The sequence below is a fragment of the Labrus mixtus genome, chromosome 12, assembly GCF_963584025.1.
Source record: "Labrus mixtus chromosome 12, fLabMix1.1, whole genome shotgun sequence".
Classification (NCBI taxonomy): Eukaryota; Metazoa; Chordata; class Actinopteri; order Labriformes; family Labridae; genus Labrus; species Labrus mixtus.
The window spans coordinates 6886756-6911584 of record NC_083623.1 but is presented as its reverse complement, the minus strand read 5'-3'; the positions used below and the strand labels follow the sequence as shown (position 1 = coordinate 6911584).

At 39.5% G+C, this 24829-nt stretch overlaps 1 protein-coding gene across 1 annotated transcript; it reads left to right on the top strand.

The window, feature by feature from the left end:
• The first annotated feature begins 631 nt into the window (after positions 1-631).
• knl1 (kinetochore scaffold 1) lies at positions 632-13559 on the top strand. Its single transcript, XM_061051706.1, has 28 exons — positions 632-662; positions 778-837; positions 996-1078; positions 1165-1220; positions 1312-1333; positions 1875-1918; positions 2016-2068; positions 2245-2992; positions 3133-3185; positions 3446-3974; positions 4226-4278; positions 4582-6930; positions 7568-7703; positions 8079-8137; positions 8396-8494; positions 8584-8699; positions 9296-9386; positions 9597-9713; positions 9790-9877; positions 10013-10075; positions 10174-10213; positions 10738-10842; positions 11059-11159; positions 11540-11605; positions 12113-12222; positions 12439-12560; positions 13098-13223; positions 13400-13559. Exons 4-28 carry the CDS (start codon positions 1211-1213, stop codon positions 13494-13496), a joined length of 5397 nt encoding a protein of 1798 aa, XP_060907689.1. The 5' UTR covers positions 632-662; positions 778-837; positions 996-1078; positions 1165-1210; the 3' UTR covers positions 13497-13559.
• Positions 13560-24829: the final 11270 nt, after the last annotated feature.

Genomic DNA, 24829 nt, shown 5'->3' with positions numbered 1-24829 from the left:
GTTGTACAAATCACATGTTTAGTTGTTTAATGTTTTTCCTAACGGGGACAATCCACTTTGTATAACTCAGGTAAATGTATCACGTCACTAAAAAGGTAATGTCTAATCAATGTGTGTGTTTCAAGCTCTGTTTGTTGTCATTGTTTTGTAGTACAAAATGGAGCCTTCAGATCCTGCCAAGACTGAGTGAGTGAAAACTATTATTTTAATAAAAGCAGTAATTGTGCTCTCTATACACAAGTCTACACATTACATAAAGACCAGCTTAATTAAAACTGCAATATAATAATAATAATAATAATAATAATAATAATAATGAATAATATGTCCATGATAACACAGTGCAATAATCTTGAAAATGTGTGTATATATTCCACCTTACTGTTATTTGTGTAAATATTTATTCTACCTATTATTGAAACCTTAATTATATTCCTATTCTATTTGATTAATATTTTTATTACTATATTTCTACTGCTATATTGTATATTTTGGAGCAACTGTAACGACCGAATTTCCTTCTGGGATTAATTAAGTATTATTTCTGATTCTGATTAACAGCTGACAGCAGTTTTATTCACAGATAATAACCATCTTCACACTGTTGTGTCTATTTTGGTTGCAGGGGAAGCAGTGGATTCTCCAAGCGGCGCATTTCCTCGGTCAGTAGCCTACTACAATACGTTTCATGAAAGAAGTTTGTGTTATATGTTCCTTTTTTTTTTGTGAGTAAATTATTGACTGAATCGTATTGTCTGTTGTTTTTTCATTTTTCAGATTTTAAAAGCGCCGCGTAAATCGATTAGGTTACCTGAGCCAGAGCAACAGGAAAACGTGGTAAAAAGATGGCCTGCTTTAATATCTCCTCAGACGTATTCTGACGTATTTAAAAAAATATAAATGAAATATACAATCTCACCATAGCAGGAATATCAGTAACAGTTTTATCATTTGTTTTTTTATTTGACTTACTTTGTTATTTTTATTTGACAAAGGTGGAGTGTGCCAAATCTGTGGAAAAGAGAAATTCAAGAAGAGTCAGTTTTGCCCCTGCGAACGATGTTCTTCTGTTTTCAAAGTGAGAAACTACAATCAAGGCCAGGCTTCTTTTTCCACAATGATGCTGACACTTCAACCTAACTTAACTATTTTTCTTTTTTACAGGGATGTAAAAAATGTCTCTCCTGCTCGAAGTCCTTTACAAGACTTAATGACAACAGGTTCGTATGTAATGATGTATAGTTACATGCTTTTTTTTTTTACATACGTTTGAAGTCACTTAGTTTAATTTGTTATGTGTTATTCCAACAGCAGCGGCAGACACACAAAATAGGTAAGGTGACCTTCAATCTCTGCCCAATTTACCTGTATTTCAGATGTGATGGTGCATTCATGTGGTGTCGGACACATCGTAAAAACGAGTTTCCGAGTTGTAAAATGCACATGGTACACCCTGCTCAAGTTGAAACAACAACTCTGAAAAGAATTAGGTGCCCCGACTTTCCTACTCATCACATGGGGGAAAAAACATGTTTTGTTAATGTTAACATACTTTTTTTTATTAATTCACATCTTGCACATCAACTTTTTGCTCAAATATAACTTGTAACAGAGACATTCCACAGATTCGTTTTGTAGCATCATCAACACTGTTTTTTGCTCTTGTTACAACATTTCACATCAACTTTTCCGAACTGAAATCACGTGAACACACAGAAGTCGGAAGCACGACTTCCCAACTCGAAAACTTGGACGGCCCAAGCTGCACGTGAAAGCAGCATTCCTCTCAGACCACCACCAAAACTCACTACTTAACACACCAGGATTTTTATTTTATTTTTTATCTTAAAATAAGTGTTATTTTTCTTTCAAAGGGTCCAGTATGTTGTCACAGAAGATGGGATTCAACAAATCACAGGTATGGGTAGAATCTTTTCTAAATTCAGCCTCCTTTTGAAAAGTGCTTTTATTGTCTGTTAAACGATAAGAGATTTAATGAAAGTCTTCACATCTAGGAATGGACACCCTGTTGAGTGCTCCTCTACATACTACTCGCCAAAGGGATACGGTGAGCTTTATGAATGAATGTTTTCTATCCTAACTACTGTCACAGTAACCAATAATTAGATGCATTTGATGTAATTGTATTAATTATGGTATCATTATTATGCTTCTACATAATCTGTAGAAGAAATACGTAGATATAAGATCATTCACTAACATGAAGCTACTTATCGTCACTAGGTCAACTTTGATGCTGGGCTTGGATTTGGGGAGAAAACAGTGTTGTTTTCTACGGATGATGCACTCATGGACATGACCCAAAGTCACACTATAAACATAGCCAGGGATGAGGACTTACTTGCAGATATCTCCCTGCAAAACTACCATATTTTACCAACCGGAGGAGAGAAAACGGTGATATCTGTGAACGGTGGATCCATGGGTATGACCGTGAATCATCCAGTTAACATGCCAAGTGGCTCAGCAACTCTACCCACCAGCAGAAACATGGATATAAGAGCAGAGAAGAAAAACACATCATCAGCTGTGCCTTCTGTGGATCCTGAATTTGAAAACTTCCTTGCAAATCTCTCCAAGCCAAGTCGCCCCATCGTAAACCCTGCAATCACCAGAACAGCGCCTCCAGCTGGAGCATCCTCTGGACAGTCGAACAGCTCCCTTTCTCGGATCAAAACACAACAAGCTGATGTGGATAAAGAAAACCAAGTTCCTTCTTCTGTTTCAGCGTTTATGGAGAAGACGTTAAATATGCCCAGTGTACTCTATCCAGAGGATGACGTGAGCATGGATATGACGGGAGCTCAGACAGGCCGTATTCAGGCTTTCACTGATGATGATGATGATCCATTCCAGTGCCTTTTTCCCTCACAAGAAATGTACTCCCACCTTGACAACAGAGCGTCACAGACGACAGTGAAGAGTAAACAACAGCAGAGCAGGAAAACACTGCCATCATCCAACTCTACAGGTAGTGAAAATTCTGATAGCAAACGTAGACTAGATGTTCGACTTTGTCTTAATGCATAGTAACTAGTGTTTTTATGAAGATGGTCTTATGATTGATTACAGTTTTAAGTAAATTTGATTGCATTTATTTTTCAAATTAAGATATGACGTCCCTGAGGAATTCTTCTCTACGTGCTTCTCTTCCAGGGCAACGGGTGAGTTTTATAATTGGTTTTACTTTGCTGTTTTCATGTTTTCCTGACTCTGACACCCCATTATACTAAGTTGACAAGTGGACTAATCACAGCATGATGAGAACGAGATGTATGTCACATAATGTGCTCGGAAAATAGTTCAAGAATGAGTTGCTGTTAGCGTCACTATTTCCATACGTTGCCTTAAAATGCTAGCTAAAGATTGCACACGGTTATATTTTTAGTGACTGTATCATAACTCACTGTTTTTTCTTCCTCAGGTCAACCTTGACTCAAAAGATGAACACAGAGAGAAAACCATTGTGTTCACTGCAGGTGATGACTTTATGGACATGACTCAGAGTCAGACTGTAAACATCGCCAGTGGTTCATTTCCCCCACAGAATAAAAATGTGGCCGTGCTTCAGACTGGTAGAAAAGTAGACCATTCTTTATCACTGAAGGAGAGAAAAACTGACGGCTCGTCAACCAATGGTGTGGACGTAGGACTTAAAAGCTTCCTAGCAAGTCTCTCCAAACCAAGCGGCCCAAGTGCCAACCCTGTGAACGTCCGGATGGTTCCTCCTACTGCAGCAGCCTCCAAGAACTGTGGAGAAACATTTAGAGGAGATGCAATCCGTGGAATGGAAGTTCAGACCAGCCCCATCATGGGACCGGCGGGCTCAGATGACCCTTTTCAATTTCTTTTACCCACTAAAGACATGCAGCCGAACAGTGGCAGTCTGCATAGTGCAAAGATGACCTCAGGACGGAAGAACAGTAAAGTACAAGGATCGTTTAATCATGCAGGTATGGCAAACACGAACTCTTATTACAAGTTTGTTTCCCATGTATTAAAAAAAAAAAGGTCCATATCTAAAATCTCCCGTAATAAGGCTTGAATAAAAACTACATTGTAAAAAGTGATGTACGAACGAACATGTTAAACAACAATGCAGACCTCAGGTTTATTTCAATAAATTGAGCTTTAAACGGGTGAAATTTGGATCTGTATGCTTTTGCTAATGACTTTTAAATTGTATTCCCTCTCTACACATTAGGTATGGGTACTTCATTGGAGCCATCTTTAAAGACAAAGGGTCAAAGAAATCTGGTAAGCATAAAAATTATCATAATTATTATTATTGGAAGATTCACATTTTTTTCACAACAAAAATGTTTCTCCTTCTGGCACTATAAACTACAATTATTAAACTTTTAGAGCTGTACTTACTCTGCACTGCCATGTAACGTATCCATTCAACTGAAAAAAGCATTTAACAAGCTTGTACCGATTGTATTTCTGTCTTACAAATTTCTAACATACGCTCTTTGTAAGGTGACTCTAAAGTGGTTAAATGTTATAATAATAATCATAGTAATGCTAATTTAACTTTCTGGATTTTCCCTTACACAGGTCAGAGTGGATTTTGAAGATGACGGCGGGGAGAAAACAGTGAGATTTACTGCCGATGATGCAGCTATGGATGTGACAAGAAGTCACACAGTGAACATTGCCAATGATGTTATCCAGCAGCCACGCCAACATGTGGACTATTCACCTGCCTGTGGAGAGAAAACAGTAAGGTTCACTGCAAATGATGCAGCCATGGATGAGACAAGAAGCCACACTGTAAATATTGCAGCTAGTTTGGAACCGCACAAAAGAGTGGACTCCTTACCTAATTGTGGAGAGAAGACATTGAGGTTCACTGCAAATGATGCAGCCATGGATGAGACAAGAAGCCACACTGTAAATATTGCAGCTAATTTGGTACCAGAACAACAACAAAAAGCAGACTTCTTACCTACTTGTGGGGAGAAGACATTGAGGTTTACTGCAGACGATGCAGCTATGGATGTGACGAGAAGTCACACTGTAAATATCGCTGCCAATCTGGAACCGTACCTTCAACAAAAAGTTGACCTCTTACATTCTTCTGGAAAGATGACACTGAGGTTGCCTGCCAATGAAGCGGCAATGAATGTAAGAAGAAGCCACACAGTCAATTTTGCCACCAATTCGGAACTCCAACAAAAAGTGGACAACTTACCTTCTGATGAGAAGACATTGAGGTTCTCTGCGAATGATGCAGGCATGGATGTAACCAAGTGCCTCACTGTAAATATTTCCACCAATGTGGAACCACAACTACAACAAAAAGTGGGCTTCTTACCGACTTCTGGAGAGAATACATTGCGGTTTGAAACTGATGCGACCATGGATGTCACACAATGCCACACAGCAAATATTGCCACCAGTTTTGGAGCACAGTCCCACCAATATGTGGATGTTTTGCCAAATTTTGGAGAGAAAACACTGACGTTTGCCGCAGACGATGCAGCCATGGATGTAACCCAGTGCATCACCGGAAATATTGCAAGCATTTCACTTCCAGATCCAGTTCTTTTAAACAAAGAATCCAACATTGTATCCACTCAGGAAAACAAGGACTTTAAGAGTAATGAAATTGAACCATGTCAGCAGCGCAGAAATAGTTCTCTAACAACACACACTTTGGATCAAGGATTTAAAAAGTCCCTGTCCAAAACTGGGGGCTCCTCGGCGTATACTGACATAACCAAGGTGGCCTCTCAAGAAACTGAGACACCAGATGGTTTCCCAAACCAATGCAAAACCCAGAAAAATGATGTGGATACAGAAATAGTGGCTTTTGATTCAGTTACTATTGAGAAGCAAGTAAATGAAACCATGAGAGAAGAAGATGGAAACATGGATATGACTGAGGCTCAAACAGGCAACATTCTAAGACAAACACGTACAGATGAATCACCTCCAGGCTTTTCATCCACTCAGGACATGAACCCTGACTCTGACCATTTCAGGAAAACAGAAATGACTTTCCAGACCAATGAAGCACCAGGATCATCCAACGCTGATAGTGTGAACATCACAAACCGTCCAACTCCTCTTGATTCCAATGAAAGTGACACATGGAAAGAAGATGAACCAAGAAATCAAACTTGCTCTTTGTCAGAGAAGATTGAAAGTTCGCCTGCTGCTGTTGACCATGATGTTGATGCAGCGCCTTCACGAAAGTCTAGAAGGAGGAGCATAGCTGATCTTCAATCAAAACTAAGACGTTTGAGCCATTTGATGAATACAAACCCTGATGCTGTTACCATGGAAAGCTCCACTGCCCCCTTGCCTATGCCAGAGCACAGCTTGGAGAAAAGCCTGAAAGACAAAACAAAATCCCTAGAGGTTATGGAGTCTGAACTGGAATGTGATCTGATAAATGCAGATGAAAATATACAAGCTCAGCGTCTTCTGCAAGAACAGCCCTCTTCTCCTGCCGCAACTCCATTCAACCTGAAGACTAAACAACTCATGTCAAGACTCTCAGTCGGAGGCTTTAAGGCGAAACTCCCCCAAAGAACCAAACCTGATGAATCAAAGAAGGTCAATTCTGTTGGAGAGCATACAAGGACAATGACCGTAAATGTCACTAATCAACTGAGCAACTTCGACGCTGATGTGAGTGACATCAACGATGAGGAACTTGGTAGCTGCGAAGACATGTCAGAAATGATCGACACAAGGACTCCTCAGAAAGTCACAGAAAAAGGCAGTTTCTCTCAGAAGTCAAACATGGAGGAAAGTTTAGAGGATGATGTGTTCGAACAAGACTCTATTAGTCCCGTCTGTGGAAACAAGCGACCTTTGCCAGTAGATGAGAATAATGCAGGGGAGTATGAGAAGAGGATGAAAGCATCCGCTGAGACGCTCGCTGATGTTGAAGAGGTAGGTGAAAATACTGTCGGCCTTTATCTTATCATTTATTAACTAGTAGAAAACTAGTTCATTACTGATCCTGACATTTTAAAACTGCCTCCATGATTACCTGGAATTATAATTTTTTCATAATAACATACATTTTTACAACACTGAAATCCCTTAGTACAAAACCTCAGTCTTTTCAGAATTACTACTCTGCTGCTATTTCTGTTGAAAAGTAGGGCTGCCCAATATCCGCCTGATGGAAAAACTGTATTTATACTGAAAAAGAGAAACTCATTGCAGCAGTTTGGTGACTATGGAAATGCATGATGCTGAATACTGCCTTTCTTTGATAATTTGATACTGTATGTGACTGGTAAAATAGTAAATGGACTGTACTTATATAACTATTTTCTAGTCTTCTAAATCATCATAGTGCTTTTACTCAACATGTCACATTCAAACACTGATGGCAGAGGATGCTATGTCAAATACCCATCATTATTAAAGAATCACGTTGGACGACTAACTCGACCACTGAGCCTAACAATCACCATTATTTGATCTGATTATAAAATGAGATACCAGTATCTTGTTTTGGTTCTTTCAGTGTTTCTTTATTTGATTTTCTGTTTTGACCCTTTTCTTTCTTTGTTGCCAGGTATATCAGTCTCATGTAGACATAGCTGCAGAGAGTGACGGTAACATGACTACAGCTCCAAGCATGACAACACAGCACACGGATTTCTCCAACAGCAGTCACACAGCCAGCAGATGTGAAGCTACTTTTGAATCAAGTAAGAGGTTTTCCATAACATAGTGTCGTAAAGATCCCTGTTTTCTTGTTGTTGTTTATAGATAAAGATAAACTTTATTGATCCCCCATGGGGGAATTTTCTTCGTTACAACAGCTCAAGAAACAGGAATATAATTATCAAAAATAACAAGAAGTTCAAAATCAAACATATGTACATCAGTTAAATAAAGGGAGAAAAAATACAATAATAGAATAATACAACGTATGTACACTTCCACTTGTGGAAATAGTTATTATTGTTAAAAACACACACAGTGTGTAGCATTATTGATATGAGTCATGAGGTGGTGATGCTGTTAAAGAGTCTGATTTCTCTTTATTCTGGACATCAACTGTTTTTTGTATTTCTTTTCAGCTTTCAAACACAGCATGTTTGAATCACAGCTTGAAGACTACGCCAACGATGTACAGAGGGTATTTTCTTTTAGTATTTCAGTGGCACTTTTAAATTTAAGTACATGTTATATCAAATGTATGTACTTAAATGAAAAAGTATAGAATAGAATAGAATTACTTTATTGATCCCAAACTGGGAATCCACAATTTCCCAGTTTGGGATCAATAAAGTAATTCTATTCTATTCTATACTTTTAAATTTAAGTACATACATTTGATATAACATCTTAATATTTTGAAGCTTGTTGTTTATTGAGTTTAATGCTCTGTTTACAGAAGTTCGATGATGGCTCCATAACAGTGATAGAGTTCCTCAAACTCTTCAACATCGACTTTGTCATCCATAATCCTCGGCAAAGTGTCCTCCCTGGCAGAGTAGGTCAACCCTCATCAACATATTTGAGATCAAAATCTATGGCGTTAACGGCAGAAGAAGTGATGAGGCTTTTTGTTTTGTTTTTCAGCTTTTGACAGACACTGATCGCACACCGATTGATTTACTCAAAGACAGGCATATCAACCGTCCTAAACAGAGTGTGTACGAGACCAACATCCTTGAACTGACAGGAAAAGTGGAAGAGTAAGTACAGTTAATGCTGATAACACATTAGTTTATTAGAAGAGTGTATACATGCAGTATTCTGTCACATTTAACCTTCCATGTTTACAGTATCATTTAAAGTTGGTTTAAAGAAACATCTTAGAACATCTTAAAAAAAACATCCACGAGGAGTTTTGTAAAAGCTTGCATTTGTTTGAAAGTTGGTCATGAATTAGAGCAGGGGTTCTCAACTGGTGGGTTCGGGACCCAAAAGTGGGTCGCCAAAGTGTTATCAGAGCATGTGCCTGGAAAAAACCTGGTGTCAGAGAGTCTGTGAAGTGCTTTTTTAAACACGTTAGATTTGTTCAGTTTCCGTCAGAGGTACAAAACATCTGGCAGAAGCCGCAAACCGCACAGTTTTTCATGAATTAAATCTGTTTGGTTTAAAGTTATCAGAATTGTGGGTGGCAATTTTTCAGGGAGTAATTGATGGTGGGTCCTCCTGAGGCTGGACGAGTTGAGAACCACTGAATTACAGAATACATTGGAGATGACAGAGATAGATATTTTTTTAAGAAGCTCTAAACAAGTGTCTTTAAAGAATTCTGATGAAACAACTTTTGTCGTGTCTCCAGGTTGAAGGGGCGAATGCGGGACCTGGACAAACCACTGCGGGTCGTTAATGAAGCTTTATGGGAAGAAATGAGAAACGTTTCAGAGAAGGATGTATGACTGGATATCTTTTAATATCAAACTGCTCTTCCTTAATGCAGATATCTCTTTTTCTGACTGAACTCTAACCAATCTTTTTAATTAGAATGATCTGTTTATTAAAAGTATGAATTTATCTGTTATTTAGTTTTAATTGATGTCCATTATTGTAGTTGTAAAATGAATGAATTCTTACACTTGGTGTGCGTCCTTTTTAATTCACAGCTCAAATATTTTGGTGCCAAACTGAAAGAGAGAAACAACCTGTTCAGAAAGACGAGCAAAGTCAAGTCACATGAGATGAAGGAGGTCTTGTACTCGCAACTTGTGCAGGCAAATCTGGTAAGAGCTTTCACAGAGGTACTCTGAATTACAACCTAAGATCATGGAAGGCAAATAACAGGGTTCTTGTTTTCAGGAGGAGCAGCAGAAGTTGAGAGGACGGATCGAGAAAGCGGACGAGATGATACAAAGTCTGGATGACTGCATTCATGAGTTAGAAACAGGTAAGTCTGCTGTGGGCTGATTATTATGCAGGGCTCTCTGATAAAATAGACTGAGGGCAATGCCATCACACATAGGGTCAGTGTGGATGTGTGATTCAAAGCATGGCAGTAAAATCTTCTGTGTCCCTTCTTCAGAAATGTCTGCAGTCGAAGAAAAGGGAACGGAAGACACACCAAGTTTGAGGTCACTCCAGGAAGGTTAGTTGTTATACCAGTTAAGAATTGAATGTATGTATTATTAATTTTAAATTGAATGATTTATTTATTTGTATTTATTTACTTTTTATTTTTTACAGAGCTGCAGGTTGTCACTGACACGCTGGCAGATAAAGACAGGTGAGTCTTAAATATAAATAAACAGAACAGACATAATAATCATATTCAGGTTTATGCACTTACAGCGTTTTCTTCAACTTCAGCTTTTATTCTCTCCATGGGGGGGAATGTGTTTTGGAGCTAGGTAAAAAAAAAAATTAAACATAGAACAAATAGGCACATCGACCCAGCCACAAAAAACATTCAAATAAATAAATACTGGATTCATTTCAGCTCCTGTGAGGAACCTTTGTGTAACCACCAACTAGCAGTCATACTACAGTCAAACATAATATGCAGTACATACAGCTTACTATGTTTAGTAGTAGTATGTACAGTAGTAGGCCGTTTAAACCAATGTCTCAGACGTGTGCAATTAGTGTTTTCTGTAAGTTTGTTTTTAAATTCATCCTGCTTTCTTTTTAAACAGTCAGTGTGTATCACCGATCAGGATTGTAATTCGATGATGGCTTGAGTGATTAAAACATTTCATCCTCTTGGATTTCTTTCCAGTGTCTCATCCTCCTTCTCTCTTTCTGCCACAGACTAATATCAGAGCTGGAGATGCAGAACACGCAGAACTCAAGTAAACTGAACAGGCTGATCGCTGAGACGAGGAACCATGAGAGCCACGTGGACGCTCTGAAGACGTCAGTATATCATTTCAATGTGTTTTCACTTCTTCTGTACTGTTACTTTCACTGCCAGTAGGAAGTCATTAACCAAACACCTGCACTCTTCCTATGTACTGTTTGTAGGTGTTATTTGATTCACTACAGTTTTGTCCATTTGTTTGCTTTTTAATTGGTCTCGACAGTTAATGGCGTTTGCCTACAAATGTATTCAAGTTTACATCCTTTGTTCAGGTTGAATGAATGGAAGTTTGGAGAGAGGAGAGACGACTGTACAGTCTACACCTTTCTTCATGACACCTTCCATCTCGAGCTGCTGTATGACAAATCCAACGGTAAGACTGTCAGCAGGGTGTTGGTTCTTTTTTCAGAAACAATACTTTACATTGTTGACAGCCCCTCTACCTTCTACTGTATTCTCTCTGTCTTAAATGGAGCTGTCTATCCACTTTGACTTGCTGCTTGACACCACTCACATTTGAGACTTGAAGCACTTCTGGCTTCAGGAATGTTAGAATCTGTTTTGCATTTAAGACCAAACGACACTCGATCTTTGCAGAGGTTTTTGTCTGTGTGCCCATCAGTCAGTGGGTAAAAGTGTATTTGCCCACTTATCTTATCTATTTATATAAGAGCACAGCTTGAGCTCCTTTTTTTTGTTAAGAAGCGATGTCTTTCATTTAATAATGAATTTCCTTTCCTATCGTTTTTGAAGAAGATGAAGCTCAAAATCAATCGGAGAGGAAGATATCCCACATCGTGTTCAACCTTCACCTCGATGGTAAGAGGACACAGCAAGTAGAGATGATGGAATGATGGTGTTTCACTTTGGTTGATTGGAATATTTATTTTTCACATTTCAAAGTTTCTTCGGGTTCAAAGTTGTTTCTAATCTACTTATTATTACTTATTATATTCACACACTGATGGCAGAGGTTACTATATAAAGTGTCCATCAGAAATAACTAATCCCATTCATACGCCGCGCCGAAGCAGTGGTAGCAACTTGGGGTTAAGTGTCTTCCTCAAGGACACATCGTACATGTGGCTACAGGAGCTCGGGATCGAACCCCAGACCTTCCAGTTGAGAGAGGACTGATTCAAACAATGAGCCACAGCCGCCCCATTATATTACATCACATGTGAAATGAATTACTATAATCTATGGTGCTTCCTCTGTAGCTGTGAGTTCTACTTAATACTGGCCATTTATTCTCTTTGAGCATGAGGGACATTCTCTATACTCGTATCTTTTAAAAACAACCTCTTAACATTTTTCTCCAACTAGATGAGAAGTCTCATGACCACGCTCGCCTCGTCCACAAACTGCTCTCTGGGTACATCGAAGGAGAAACTTCCTGGGTGGAGAAGTATCCGACGAGCAAACACGTTCCAAAGGTTGGTGTGGAACGAGAGACTTGTTCAGTAACTTTGAATCAGTAGACCGTTTAATAATAAACTGAAAAAAAGAAATGGCAGATAAAAAGCAGTTCTTTCACCATCTTAGAATATTTTGTAATTAAATTACCGTACACTCTGCTCATAGTTTGAGATAACCTTTTCCGGTTACACTGAACTTTTTAACCAGTGTTTTGTGTTTCCACTTGTGTGTAGCTGCTCCACGATGTGAGTCACGTTGTGAGTCACTGTCGCCTGCTGGGGGAGGAGCTGCGTCTGCTCAAAATGTGGGGGGGTCTGAGGCTTGATATTCTTGACATCAGCTGTGTGGACACTCAGTAAGTACTCCCTAACACAGCTTGTCAGAGCTTGAATGTAGCCCAACATTTCACAATTTTTTTAATGACACCGCTTTGTGAAATATTTGATTCTGATTGACTGATGACGCAAAGCATCGGTCTTTCCCTATACAGCACTTTGCTCTAAGAAGAACAGACAGATAGGTTTTGATTTTTTTTTATGTATTCAGCTTTTCCAACTTTGATTACAGGGGACATGAAACTACAATAAGATCTGAATGTACATCTTCATTTAAAGCACCAACATACCCTTCCCTCCATGACACAACAGGCTCCCTAATGTTTCATGTATGACGCCAAACAAGTGACCTGAAATGACGCATTAAAGGCAAACAACATAAACTCCTTCAAATGGTTATTAGGTGGTTATAATGCCCTCAAAGCTTTACTCACTGGTATTGAATTTATTGACTATAAACGCATCACAAGAGGCTTATATGTCATCACCAGAGCAACTTTTTCTTTTAAAAACTGAGCTACATTATATAATAAACATTTATTTCCTCCATCTTCTAGAGTGCACATTGTCTTCAGCAGTCTCAAGAAGTTTTCCAAGTTTGAGGTGATCTTCTCTGTCAGCCTGAATGACCAACTCTGTGTCCTTGGAGTGCAGAGCTTTAAAAACCTGATCGGAAGCACGACGTAAGTTCCTCTTCAGATGGCACTCTTTTTTTTTGGGGATGTCGGTGTTGTGATATGAAACTTTAAAATGAATGAGAAAATGTTTTGTAAAGGTAGCTCATTGATATTCTCAGTCATTACTTGTCAGTCGAGACTCCTTCAAAATAGTCAAATTAAATGTTTTCTTTAACTTGCAGGATTGAACAGATTGAAGAGATTGTGGCATCGTTCAGTCCAACCAGGAAACACTTGACAAAGATTGTCAAAAAGATTCATGAAAATCTGCTCTGCTGAGACCAGGATGTAAAATAAAAATGTTCAGGAAAAAAATCAATATATTAACTGGCTTTTATGTTGTTTTTCTCACCTTGTATGTAAATAGTTTTCATATTTTGCTTCCTTCCTTCAGCCTGTAAACAAATAAACAATTGTAATCATTTTGTAAAAAAAAACAGTTGTTGCATTTTGTTTGGTTTTCCAACTTTGGCAACACACCGAGAAAAGGACGACATCAGTGTTTGAACTGCTTAAACATGAAAATGGATCAGTCTTAACTGCAGCAGCCCTTTTCTCATCAGAGATATACAATCACTGACATTTTAGTTTTTAAGAAAAGTGCTTCAATATACAATACATACTTTTGTCATTTCTTCTTTAGATTATATTTTCCTTGTGATTACATCAGCCATTTGAAGTTTAATTCTTGTTTCCATTCATCTGGAGTGCAGTGATTCCTGTGTATTTCCCAGAGTCTCCTCCAGATGGCGAGCATGGCTTGAGTTCACTCTAGTGCCTGTGTGCTTTTTAAAAACTGTTAAGGGGCTCCCATGCCAGGGGCCCAAAGCAGTCTCCTGCGTTGCCTGTTGACGAGCAGTGCCTCTGTTTATTTCAAAGTCCTCATGATTGTGATATTTGTTGCTTGGATGCATTGTCTTTGCACATCGTCTTCTATGAAGCTTACTGCACACTGATGTAGTCTCAGTCTCGACCTGCTTGCATACGACAGCAGACAGATTGAAAAGTAAATAATGTATTTATGGTAAAAAAAAATAATTATAGACTACATGTGATATTTCAATGCAGATATAGTTGATCAGCAAAAAAAAATCAAGTATACAGGAGAGTTATTTAAATTGAGTGACTTGTTATCTTTGCTTACTCATTAACTTGATAGGCTGAAGTTATTTTTGTGGCCTCTTTGTCTTCATCAGATAAGACAGCTGAGGAGAGACAGGAAATGTTGGGAGGAGAGGGAGGGGTGTGACTTGAATTATTTTGGTAGTTTCTGGTTTTGAATCTTTATCCTGTGACAAAAGATGAAACCAGCAAACAGTTTGACACTTATGGTACCGCACCAACATAATTAAACCCAAACATGAGTATTTGTGATCACATGAACATTATCTTTAAGGGAGATTCAATAAATCAAACATCAGCTGTCATTGTGTGAACCTCAGTACACTGTTCCTGCCGTACTGTGTTAAGGCTTCGGAGGGCGCTATAAGCCTTTTAGTGCAGCCTTGTCTCATCACAAAGTATTACTAAGGTGTTATTTTCAATGCATGACAAGCTTCTAATTAGTCAGCAGTTTGTTTCCTGACAGTTATATATTTATATATTTGTCTGATCCTTTCAGAGTTTATTAGTGCGTTCAAATCTGTGGTCACTATGAGACCGGTTTTATTTATAGGAAAAAGAAAAGTTAACAAACGGTTAGAAAATATAAACATGAAAAAAAAACACCTTTTTTTTTTTTTTTTATCACGTTGTGACCCCTCAGATTCTTTTGGGACCCTTTCCTGGGTCCTGATCCTGAGGTTGGGAACCACTGGATTGTTTAAGAGCATAATGTAGGACATAATGTTTTTGTAACTATGAGAAGCTCGTCAAGAAAAGTTCTACATATGAAAACAACTTCAAAATCAAAAATGTTGTCATCACTGACCATAAAGCAGATACATCACAATATTAAACAAAGAGAGTCTTCTGCTTAGGCTCTCTTTGGTTAAAGCCGGTGTTAGTGTTTGCTCTTTAAAGCCCACTGCCAACAGCCAGGACATGACTGACATGGACAGTGTCCAGGGGTCGTTTGAAGGGTCAAACAACCAGAGACAAGCCTCTGAGAGGATGGCGGAGAGGGGGAGGCACCGACTGTCCGCTCCTGAAGCCCCTGACGTCAAAGGTCAAAGTGGACTTTCCAAACCGTCACCCTCGAGTGAGCCGTCAGGGGACACGAGTTCCTCCGTCCCTCCCCCAGAAACAACGGCTGCTGTCAAAGCAGATAGAGGACACCCAGAGGTCCGGGCAGGGGTTAAGTTTGGCCGAAGCCACATTTGGGTCTGCTGACCTCAGCCGTGAGGTCAACTCAATTTCATTTCAATCGATCTATTGAGGGGTTTTTCATTATTCTCACATGGGAAACTGAATCTCTCATTAGATCGTAATACAACTAGACAAATAGCTATTAGGTTTTCTACTCCAGTTAAGTAAATATAAAGTGATTTTATGTCTCATTTTCGGTTTCTGATTGAATTCATGTTTCTGTGCAAATAACCTACGACATGGCCGATCAATTATCTTCCCCATTTAAGAAACGCTTTATCATTCGTCCGAAAAAAGCCAGATCCTAATGCCGTTAATTGTATTGATATTGGTTTTGGTTTGGTTTTTAACCTCAGACAACAAGATATCATGAATCTAGCCTGGCCCAGGTAATAAACATATTTTGAGACACAGCCTTGTAAAGTGAGCTTTGTTTAATAACGGTGACAATTTTCTACATTTGTAATCACTATAATTTCAGAGTCGACTCCCCAGAGAAGTAAATGTCAAACTAGCATTTTGGCTAATTGGACTAAAGAGCAATTTAATGTTGATTAAACCACATGAAATTGCCAAATCAGTGGGTGTTGCCTTTGTTATGCAACTGCATATTTTAAACAAGTACACCAGTCAGCAGTTATGCTAACCTTACTAGCCGCTCTACTAAAGTTTGGAATGTCAGCTAAATGCTAACATCGAAATGCTGACATGCTCACTTTGATTTATCTTTATTAATCCTATTAGAGGAAATATTTCAACACATACAAACAGCCAAACATGATACTTAGAGAGTAAAAGTTGATGCTTATAATATGCCTGTTAAATAGATGACCTTAACGGCACAATAAAAGGATCATTGTGAGGAACATGAAAACCCATTGAACACTTAGAAGTCAAATTACAGAGTGTATAAACAATCTAGGATAACACTTGGTTTTACAAGAAGGCAAATTATGATGAAACCAGAAAATTTCACTTGCCAGAACATGTCTCAGAAGAAGCCAAAATATTTGATGCTTTGTTGGCTGCAAAAATAATTCATGATGTTTACCTTTGCCAAATTCACCGTTTTAGAAGCTTCCATTTTCTGACTGACGCTAAAGCATGTGAACCTGATTGGAATTTTACAACATATTTGCCAGTAATGTGTATTTGTAGGACCAAATTTGACAAATTTTGGAGTTGACGATATGTCTGGTTGAAAATGAGGGAGTTTCAAAAGTTATTTCAAGTCATTTGAATCCAGTTTTACAAAACAATATGATTCTGTTGTGGTCCATCCAATAGGCTAGTTGTCAAGACACTAAAAGCCCACAAATGTTTGCCTCATAAAGGAGCTGGGGAAAATGTCAGGGGATAACCAAAGGCAGCATTAGTCATCCTGTAGGGAATATAAAAGTCTGCAAAGCGGGATTTTCTGGCACAACTTCACCGCCTCTTCACCAAGGTGCATGAAGAGTGAAAGGCTTGAAGAGATCAAAATGCTCCAGCAACACTTATGAAGATAAACTTTATTAACAAATTAGACCGACACGTTTCGGCTTGTGCCCTTCATCGGGGTCATCCAAATGATGATGATCCAACATGGACGACCCTGATAAAGGACACAAGCTGAAACAAGTCGGTCTAATTTGTTAATAAAGCAAAAATAAATGTCAGTAAGGACCAAAGAGATAGACCCATTTTTATTTAGTCAAACCTGTCCTGCTATGTGATTAAAAATCTAAAAAATCTTTATCCTTTGAAATAATTACCTGATGTTAAAAAACAGAAGGAAAACAATACATTGTATTAAAAAGTGTATTACCTAGATTAGAGCATTGGTCATTTTTGATTAAGAATCCAAAACCCTTACAACTCAAACATGATTTATTGCATTAAATGTATGAAATATACAATGGTACAACATCAAATAGAGGTAAAAAAATGCTATGGTTCTTTCTTACTTGACAATAAATGCAGCATTACATATATGAAGAGCCATAAATCTCCTTTCTAAGTGACAAATGTACAACAGTTATTGGGATTTAGAGTTAGAGGGCAGCATACTGTCAACACTCCACATGTCTAATTCTGTACAAGGGGAACATTTGGCCTGGAGCAACCTGGTTAAAATCTGGTTATCCACACATCCAGGAGCAGTATTTCAGCTCAGTAACCTCATCACTGTCTTACCCATGTCCCAACATCGACAGGGAGGGACATTTAAGGTGGGAGAATTAGTTTTCTGAAAATGGTTCCCTTTGTATTAAAGTCAGACACAACCTGGCCCGACACAAAGCCTCTTTGTCTAGGAATGAAATGTAAGAAGAATGGAGCCATATGCATTTTATTCACGTTGGAAAGGACTTTTTATTTTATTTCTGCTTCTAGAAAATGTGGTCACAATCTTCTACCAGCCTTTCAAAGAGAAATGTGGTTATGATTAAAGAAAAATCTATATTTTTCATTTCTTTATGTATGTTGTTATCTTCACACAGACACAAAAGAAAGGGACAGCATGTTGTAAGGTTTTGTTGTTTTTGTGGAAGGCTGTAAGCACGCTAATTTGAACTGTAAAAATTGACATTTTAATCTGCTCTAATGGGGATTCCCTGGTTTTTGGAGCCAACCTCAAGTGGACACTCAAATATTTTCCAGTTTGTTTTTTTTCCATTTGGCATTTGCTTCATTGTTGTTGTTTTTTTAACTCCAGCGGTCACTGCTTGCTTTTATTTGCCACATGACTTCTTTTTTTGTAAGCAACAATTCCCTGAATCACACTCTTTAAAAAAAGATCAGCGGTCAACAGTGAGCTCATTTGCAATCAAACAACAACCATAGCTGTTCATATAATGACAGACTGAAACACCTCTATTGTTCTGACCCCTTCCTCTTGGTGGCCATGATTATTCATAGCACGACTCAGACATTTTCTTATCACGACTATCTCACAGTGTTGCGACAGCTTCACTCGTACAGTTAGAAAAAGATAAGGGCAGCACAGTTGAAACAAAGTGCTGTGTTCCTTTTTTTTTTTTTTTTACGGCTGGTCCTGAGGAAATGGTTGTATTGAAGCCAAAACACAATGGATCCATCATGAAAGCAATACTTTACATTCACAATGCAGAATATTCTCACCAAGAGGTTTTAGTCTGAGGATAAGAACAGTCTGGTTGTGCTGGTGCGGTTGAAGACTCCTGTTCATTAGACCTGTTACTACATCACATGTGCCTGTTTTAATTGTGATTATTATCAAAAAGGGTAAGGATGCAAACTTAAAGTGAACGTGTAGGAGGTCAGTTCTTCATATGTATCCTGGGATCTAATCAAATCTACAAGCTCATCTTTTACAAATGCGTCTGGTCCACATCTCCATTCGGCCTGTTTCACTTGTTAAATTATTCTGCAGTGATTAAAGCCCCTTTCACACATGCACCGCTCTCCTGAAAATGTCCAGAAATTCACCAGCCTCCCGGCAAAATTTCGACAAGATGTCAGAGTGAGCCAATGTGTGAATGTAGCACGTTATATCCAGAAATGAAACCTACATGTATATCCTATATAGCGGTGAGATTTCTGTGTATTTAATGAAACTGCTTCATTATGTTACATATGCCTCAGGGGTGGCCTCCTACCCCCCCCCCCCCCCCCCCCCCCCCCCCTTGTCCAGCAGGGATAGTCTCCTGCTGTGAGGTGCATGTGAACAACCAACTCAGGAGGGTTTCAGGGGCAGTCCTCCTGCCAATTTTCAGGAGTGCATACGTGAAAACGGCTAAAGTGATTAAACGTTTGTGTTTGTGCACATCCTAAGACATAGACACGGGGGAGCCATGTGCCCACACAGCTGACTTCAAATATCAGTGTTCATGCTGCTGTCCTGAAACGCATTAGTCCCTCCCCACTGTAAGCTCTCTGTTTATCGGCTCTTGAGGGGGCATCAAAGGACGTCTTAATTGGTCCTTCCAGGCAGGTAATTAGCTCGGATGGCATGTGCTCCCATAGTGATGCGAATGACGGGGACACAACCACGTCTCACCCCTCACCCCAATAACACACACACACACACACACACACACACACACACACACACACACACACACACACACACACACACACAAAACTAAAGGCTTTGTGACCCTATGAGTTGCCACATTCTCTGGTCATTCTTGGGAAAAGACAATAGGTCTGGTTGTTAAAATAGGCTCCCTCTCAGCAGGAGGACACAGGAGCCACAGCAGCTGTCCTATAGCATCAAGCTCCAATGGTCCCAGCAGCCTCACTAAACATCCTCACCAGGTTTTTTTTTTTTTTTTTTTAAACTGTTGTGTGGACGTGATGCATCCTATTAGCGGGGAAATGCAAGATAACTTTAAAATGTAATAATCAGCTTGATCTATGTGCTGTCCTGTGGAGAGAAATATTCATACTCTAAAAGCAGGACAATGTTAAATACAAATAAAATGAACCACATGCAGCACATCATATTACACTGAATTACCTGAATGTTTTACAGAATGTCAATAACTCTCATTAAACTATCATCAAAGTCATGGAGGTCAAGGAGACAATGATGTCATGTGCTCGCCCGTAGTATTTCTGAAAATGACGTGGGCTTTAGCAACATAATGAAAGATCTACATTAGCACACATGCTGGATTATGCTGGAGCCAAATTACACCAGCTGGGCGAATCCAGGGTCCAACTGGGCCATTTATTTATGCAGGGGTGTCACGATGTGTGTGCACAGTAACACACACACACAACAATGAACATAATTTATTTACCCTTTCTGTCTCCACTATTAATATCTACTTTAAATACATTAAAGTATCATACAGATGGTTTCAACTTTGACAACAGAGCGTCAACATTGGAATTGTCTTAGTTTAATCTCTCAAAGAAAAGATGTGTGTTTAAATTCAGTACAATCAAAAGGAAATGTCACATTAAAGTATAAAGAAAGTTACAAACAACCTTTTGCAACACAGCCCAAATATTAGATTTTCTTCCCACAAGTTTCTGCCTCTGACAAGACACACAGCCAATCATAGTTTAGGATCTTGAGTTAGCCCCTTAAATGTGACGTTTTCTAACCCAAGAAATGCCGGTTCTGACTCCTTAGCCTTCTAAGCATCCATCGTTGTATTGATAATGATTAATGGAGCCTTTAAATGCTGCACAGATGGATTAAATTAATGCAGCTTTCTTTTTTAATTCCGATAGTCTCGTCAAAAGTAGATGGCCTCTGTGTAACTTCCAGCTGAGTTCCACTGACTCCAAACTATTTTTCTCCACAATAGTTCCACTGAATTCCATCTCAGGTCTATTTGTATCCATGGATGACAAACAAGTAGAGTATTGTGGGTGTGATGCCCATTCTTCGGCGGAATAATGATCACAAAACAGGAATTCTGACCTTGTTCGGGGCAACACATCCTAGGGCACACAAGCAACAAGGGAGCAGAACAATAATAGCTGTCCTAAAAATATGAGGGTCTGACTGGAGGAGGGCTTCCATTACAATGGCATTGAGCCTTAAGACGAGCGCAGGATGCGTATGGAGGAGGGGGTTTCCCTTCATGAGAAAAAAAGTCCAACTTAGATCAGAGTCACATGTTAAAGGCCGTGTCTGAAAGAGAAGCACAATTGAAGCTCACCAGCAGCCATTTTTAGTGCAGCTTAGTGCAGCCACATGCAAGAAAAAGTGGATGTATTATTGTAATAATCATAATGTATTTGATAGTAGATTGGTGCATTTTTTAGTCATGGTCTTTGGTCATGATAATGTTAATATCTAGTACAGCAAGGAAATGTCTTTTCTGATACGTTTGGACGGTTCATGAGTCTTTACAGGCAAACTGTTGATTAAAGTCTTTTAGATTTCTGCATCTTCACCACTGTATGAACATAGACAAATGGACATCACCCATGGGTTTCTGAAGCGACGTTGTGAATCACTGCAATGGCGGTTGCCATGTTAGAAATTCTGTCTTAGACGAACAGGAAAGAGCTGGAGCTGAGGCCTCAGTCAGATAAGACACGCCCCTTATTATGCACAACTCTTAACTTCAATATAATCAAAACCAATGAATAATAAAATAATGGCACCACCCCTACAGCGTGTCACAACAAAGACACTAGTTATTTAGTCCAGGCTTTAAACCAGGATGTTAAAATTAGCTGTTTAATCTGCATGCTAACGGGACATCTGGGTCTTTTTCAGCCAGCCTCGAGTGGACACAAGGGGAACTGCACTTTTGCTTCCACTTCCGCATTGGCTTAATTTTTCAACACAGGAAGTTGCTGATTGTGTATGACATGATATTTGGACCTTTTTCATCGAAGCTGTAATATTACATTACATGGCTGACACCAATCCAAGTCAATGCTTATGCATAATAGACTTGTTTTCTGGACATGTAAGCTCTTCAAGTCATTTAGTGTTTCTGTTTTATCAAGTGATTAGATAATCACAACTATACCATTCATCCCCAGTTGACTTCACAATAAATAGAGCAGCATTAAGTCTGTGTCAAGTCACAGTCCCAATTTTGCAATTCTGAATTTCCAATGATCAATTTATAGAAACTTTGACCCTGTCCATTTTAATGATCTTTATTTGTTACTCCATGTTACACTGAAGTCCTTCCTGATCTGTTTATGTGGAACATGATAGCTCAAGTCACCTTCATGCCTCACTGTGTTCGCCCTGAATCCTCCATCAACTCCTCAGACACCTCAAACACACTCTGAGCTGTGTTATCGAGCACCGTTCCGTCGCAAGGCGCTATTTTGAAACCCAAGCCCACATGGAGGGATATAGGAGCGACTCCTGGATGAGATGACTGGCGGCTGAACGTCCAGACTGTTGGACGAGGGGGGGGGGGCTAGCGGCCATCTTGACCCACACCTTGAGTCCGCTAACAGAGCTACTGCAGCCACCTTGGCTAAGTGCATTCCCAGAGCCGCTGACCCAAATCCCTGCTTGACCCTGGCTGATAAACTATGCTATGGATAGACCACTGGAGTTTTCTCCCTTTAAAATAGGGCTTAGTCCAAAGTTTCCACAGCAAGAAATAGTTCAGTTGGCTACTGAGCTTCAATTTGGTGGCCGTAAGATTGTTTTAAAAGGCCAATAACGAAGGCCTATTATATACCCCCAACCCCTGAAATCAATCAGGTAACAACTTCATTATATAATTAATATATTGGTCATTCTTATCTATTTAAAGGCATGCTTTGTGATACTTTAGGGTACTCTCTGTAAACCAACAGATGGGTGTAGGGACTGTTTATATACCCACATGATTTAATTAAAAACACAAGCAGAAATTGAAAGTAAGACTTGTAAAATGTACTACTGTAGGAGACTGTAAATGATAAAATGTAGAGGAAAGAGCAGACAGGAAGGTAAGGTAGGAGGCTCCAAGTTCGACGTTGAGCTAAGCCTTTTGGAGTCTGGCCTGCATCAGCCGGCTGCAGGCGGTAATTGGTCGTGACTTCGAGGAACCCTGCACCCACATGTCGGTGGAAGGATGGGATTAACACGTTGTGGGTGCCTCAGGAGCCGGCTGAGGGGCTGATAAGATTTTGGGAGGCCTTTTTATAGGTGATGCTCGGATGAGGCCCTGAAGAGGAAGCAGTGTAAGGAAAGTTCAAAATGGAGAAGGAAAAACACAGAGCATGTCATTTTCTCTGAGGGTTTTTAAAGTTCTTTTTGTGTTGGGTGATGTTTTTTCCCTGAATTTTAGAAAGTATGCAACCCATGATCAAATGAATACATTCTGTGATGCAGTTATTTTCTGTGTAAATTAACTGAATGAGACCGTCTGGGACCACCAATGACACCTGGGGGTCCCAAATAACTGATTTAGCGGCACCTACACAGGGCCGCTCATCTCTTAACATGTAGGGCACTGCATCATGTTATCTCCTCTGTAAGAGGAACCCTGGCCTACCATGTTTTATTTAAAATCAGGGAAAACATTGTTGCAGCAGGAGGTCTGGATCCAACTGACCACAAAACCCCCTATCAAATAAACCAGCCGTGGTTAAAAGCAATATCGTGAAGGCGGCAGTATCAACATGAACAGTCGAAGAAAATGCTGCTTTTGTGCTCTCAGCGTCACCAAGGTGAGGAGAGGGTGAGAGAGCATCTAAGAGAAAGAAGTTAAATAGGAACTGCTTGATTGGTAGTATGTAAAGAAGCGCTATGATTGGTTAATTATGGGCAAGCTAACCCTGATTGGTTAGCAGCTGCAAGGGTCAGGCGCTTGCAGACACAGATCCAAAATCAGTTTCACTTTGATAATTGATCCTTCACAAACCAATACAACTGACTTGAGACAAATACTCTTTTTTATAAAGGTGATGTACTAATTCACCATTTTCTTCCATTGTTTTGTAGGAATATGGCAGCTAACCAGAGCGCGGTGACTCCACGTACAATGCTTCCACTCTGCAGGCGGCCTCGGTCTTATCGGGCCCTGCAGCTTGCTTCGATCGGGGCAATATAAATTGGACTCACCCAGAGGAGAGACGCCGGTTCCTCTATCGGGTCAGCGCATTGTTTCGTCTAGGCCTGTATTTATTTAGATGTAAATCAGCTCTGGGAGAGTGTTACGTCCTGTCCTTGTGTAGTGGGCGGTGGACTGAGGCTCATTTGGTGGAGGAAGTCAGCCCCGTCGAGATTGGAGCTGCAAAGATTGTTTTCCATTATAAGGCTGTTATTGATGTGAGGGGGGGTGACATCATGCAGCCTCACCCTTCAAGGCAGGGTCGGTGAGAAAGAGCTTCCACACCCATTTCTTATTCATTACTCAGCACGGTGAGGATGCTTGACTTTAGATCATGATATAACTAATTTGAAGTTGTACTGGACAATACAAGGGCACCAAAGGGTCACCTTACCACCAACACTTAAAACAAAGCATAAGAGCATAATGTCTATCAAAATTAAAGGGTAGATATGATTTGTTTTTGGATTTGTTGACGGTATAGAACAACCGCTCATTGAACTTTACAGACAGAAGGGATATCTTAGTTAAGCATAAGGACTGAAAATACTGGGAACACACCAGAACTCCTGATGTTTAGAGCACTGCGAATAGGAATGCGTCCTTTCTATGAGCCACATCTAAAACAAAGGGAAGATATGTTGTGGAAGTATTTGTTAAGTTGGTGTGGGGCGGGGGGGGATGTAGAGTTGATGCAGGAAATTAAATTGTATCAACCTACATTTAGAGTTCAAGATAGAGCTGTCAAATAGATCCAAGTCCAGATCTATCCAATCGTCTTTCATCCATTTAATGCCAGGTACGGAC

Bases quoted from the DNA above. Each gene is read 5' to 3' on its own strand.
- knl1 (XM_061051706.1), top strand. The intron at 8,138-8,395 runs GTATTTTCTTTT...CTCTGTTTACAG, and splicing joins ACGCCAACGATGTACAGAGG to AAGTTCGATGATGGCTCCAT. The intron at 10,214-10,737 runs GTGAGTCTTAAA...TTTCTGCCACAG, and splicing joins ACGCTGGCAGATAAAGACAG to ACTAATATCAGAGCTGGAGA.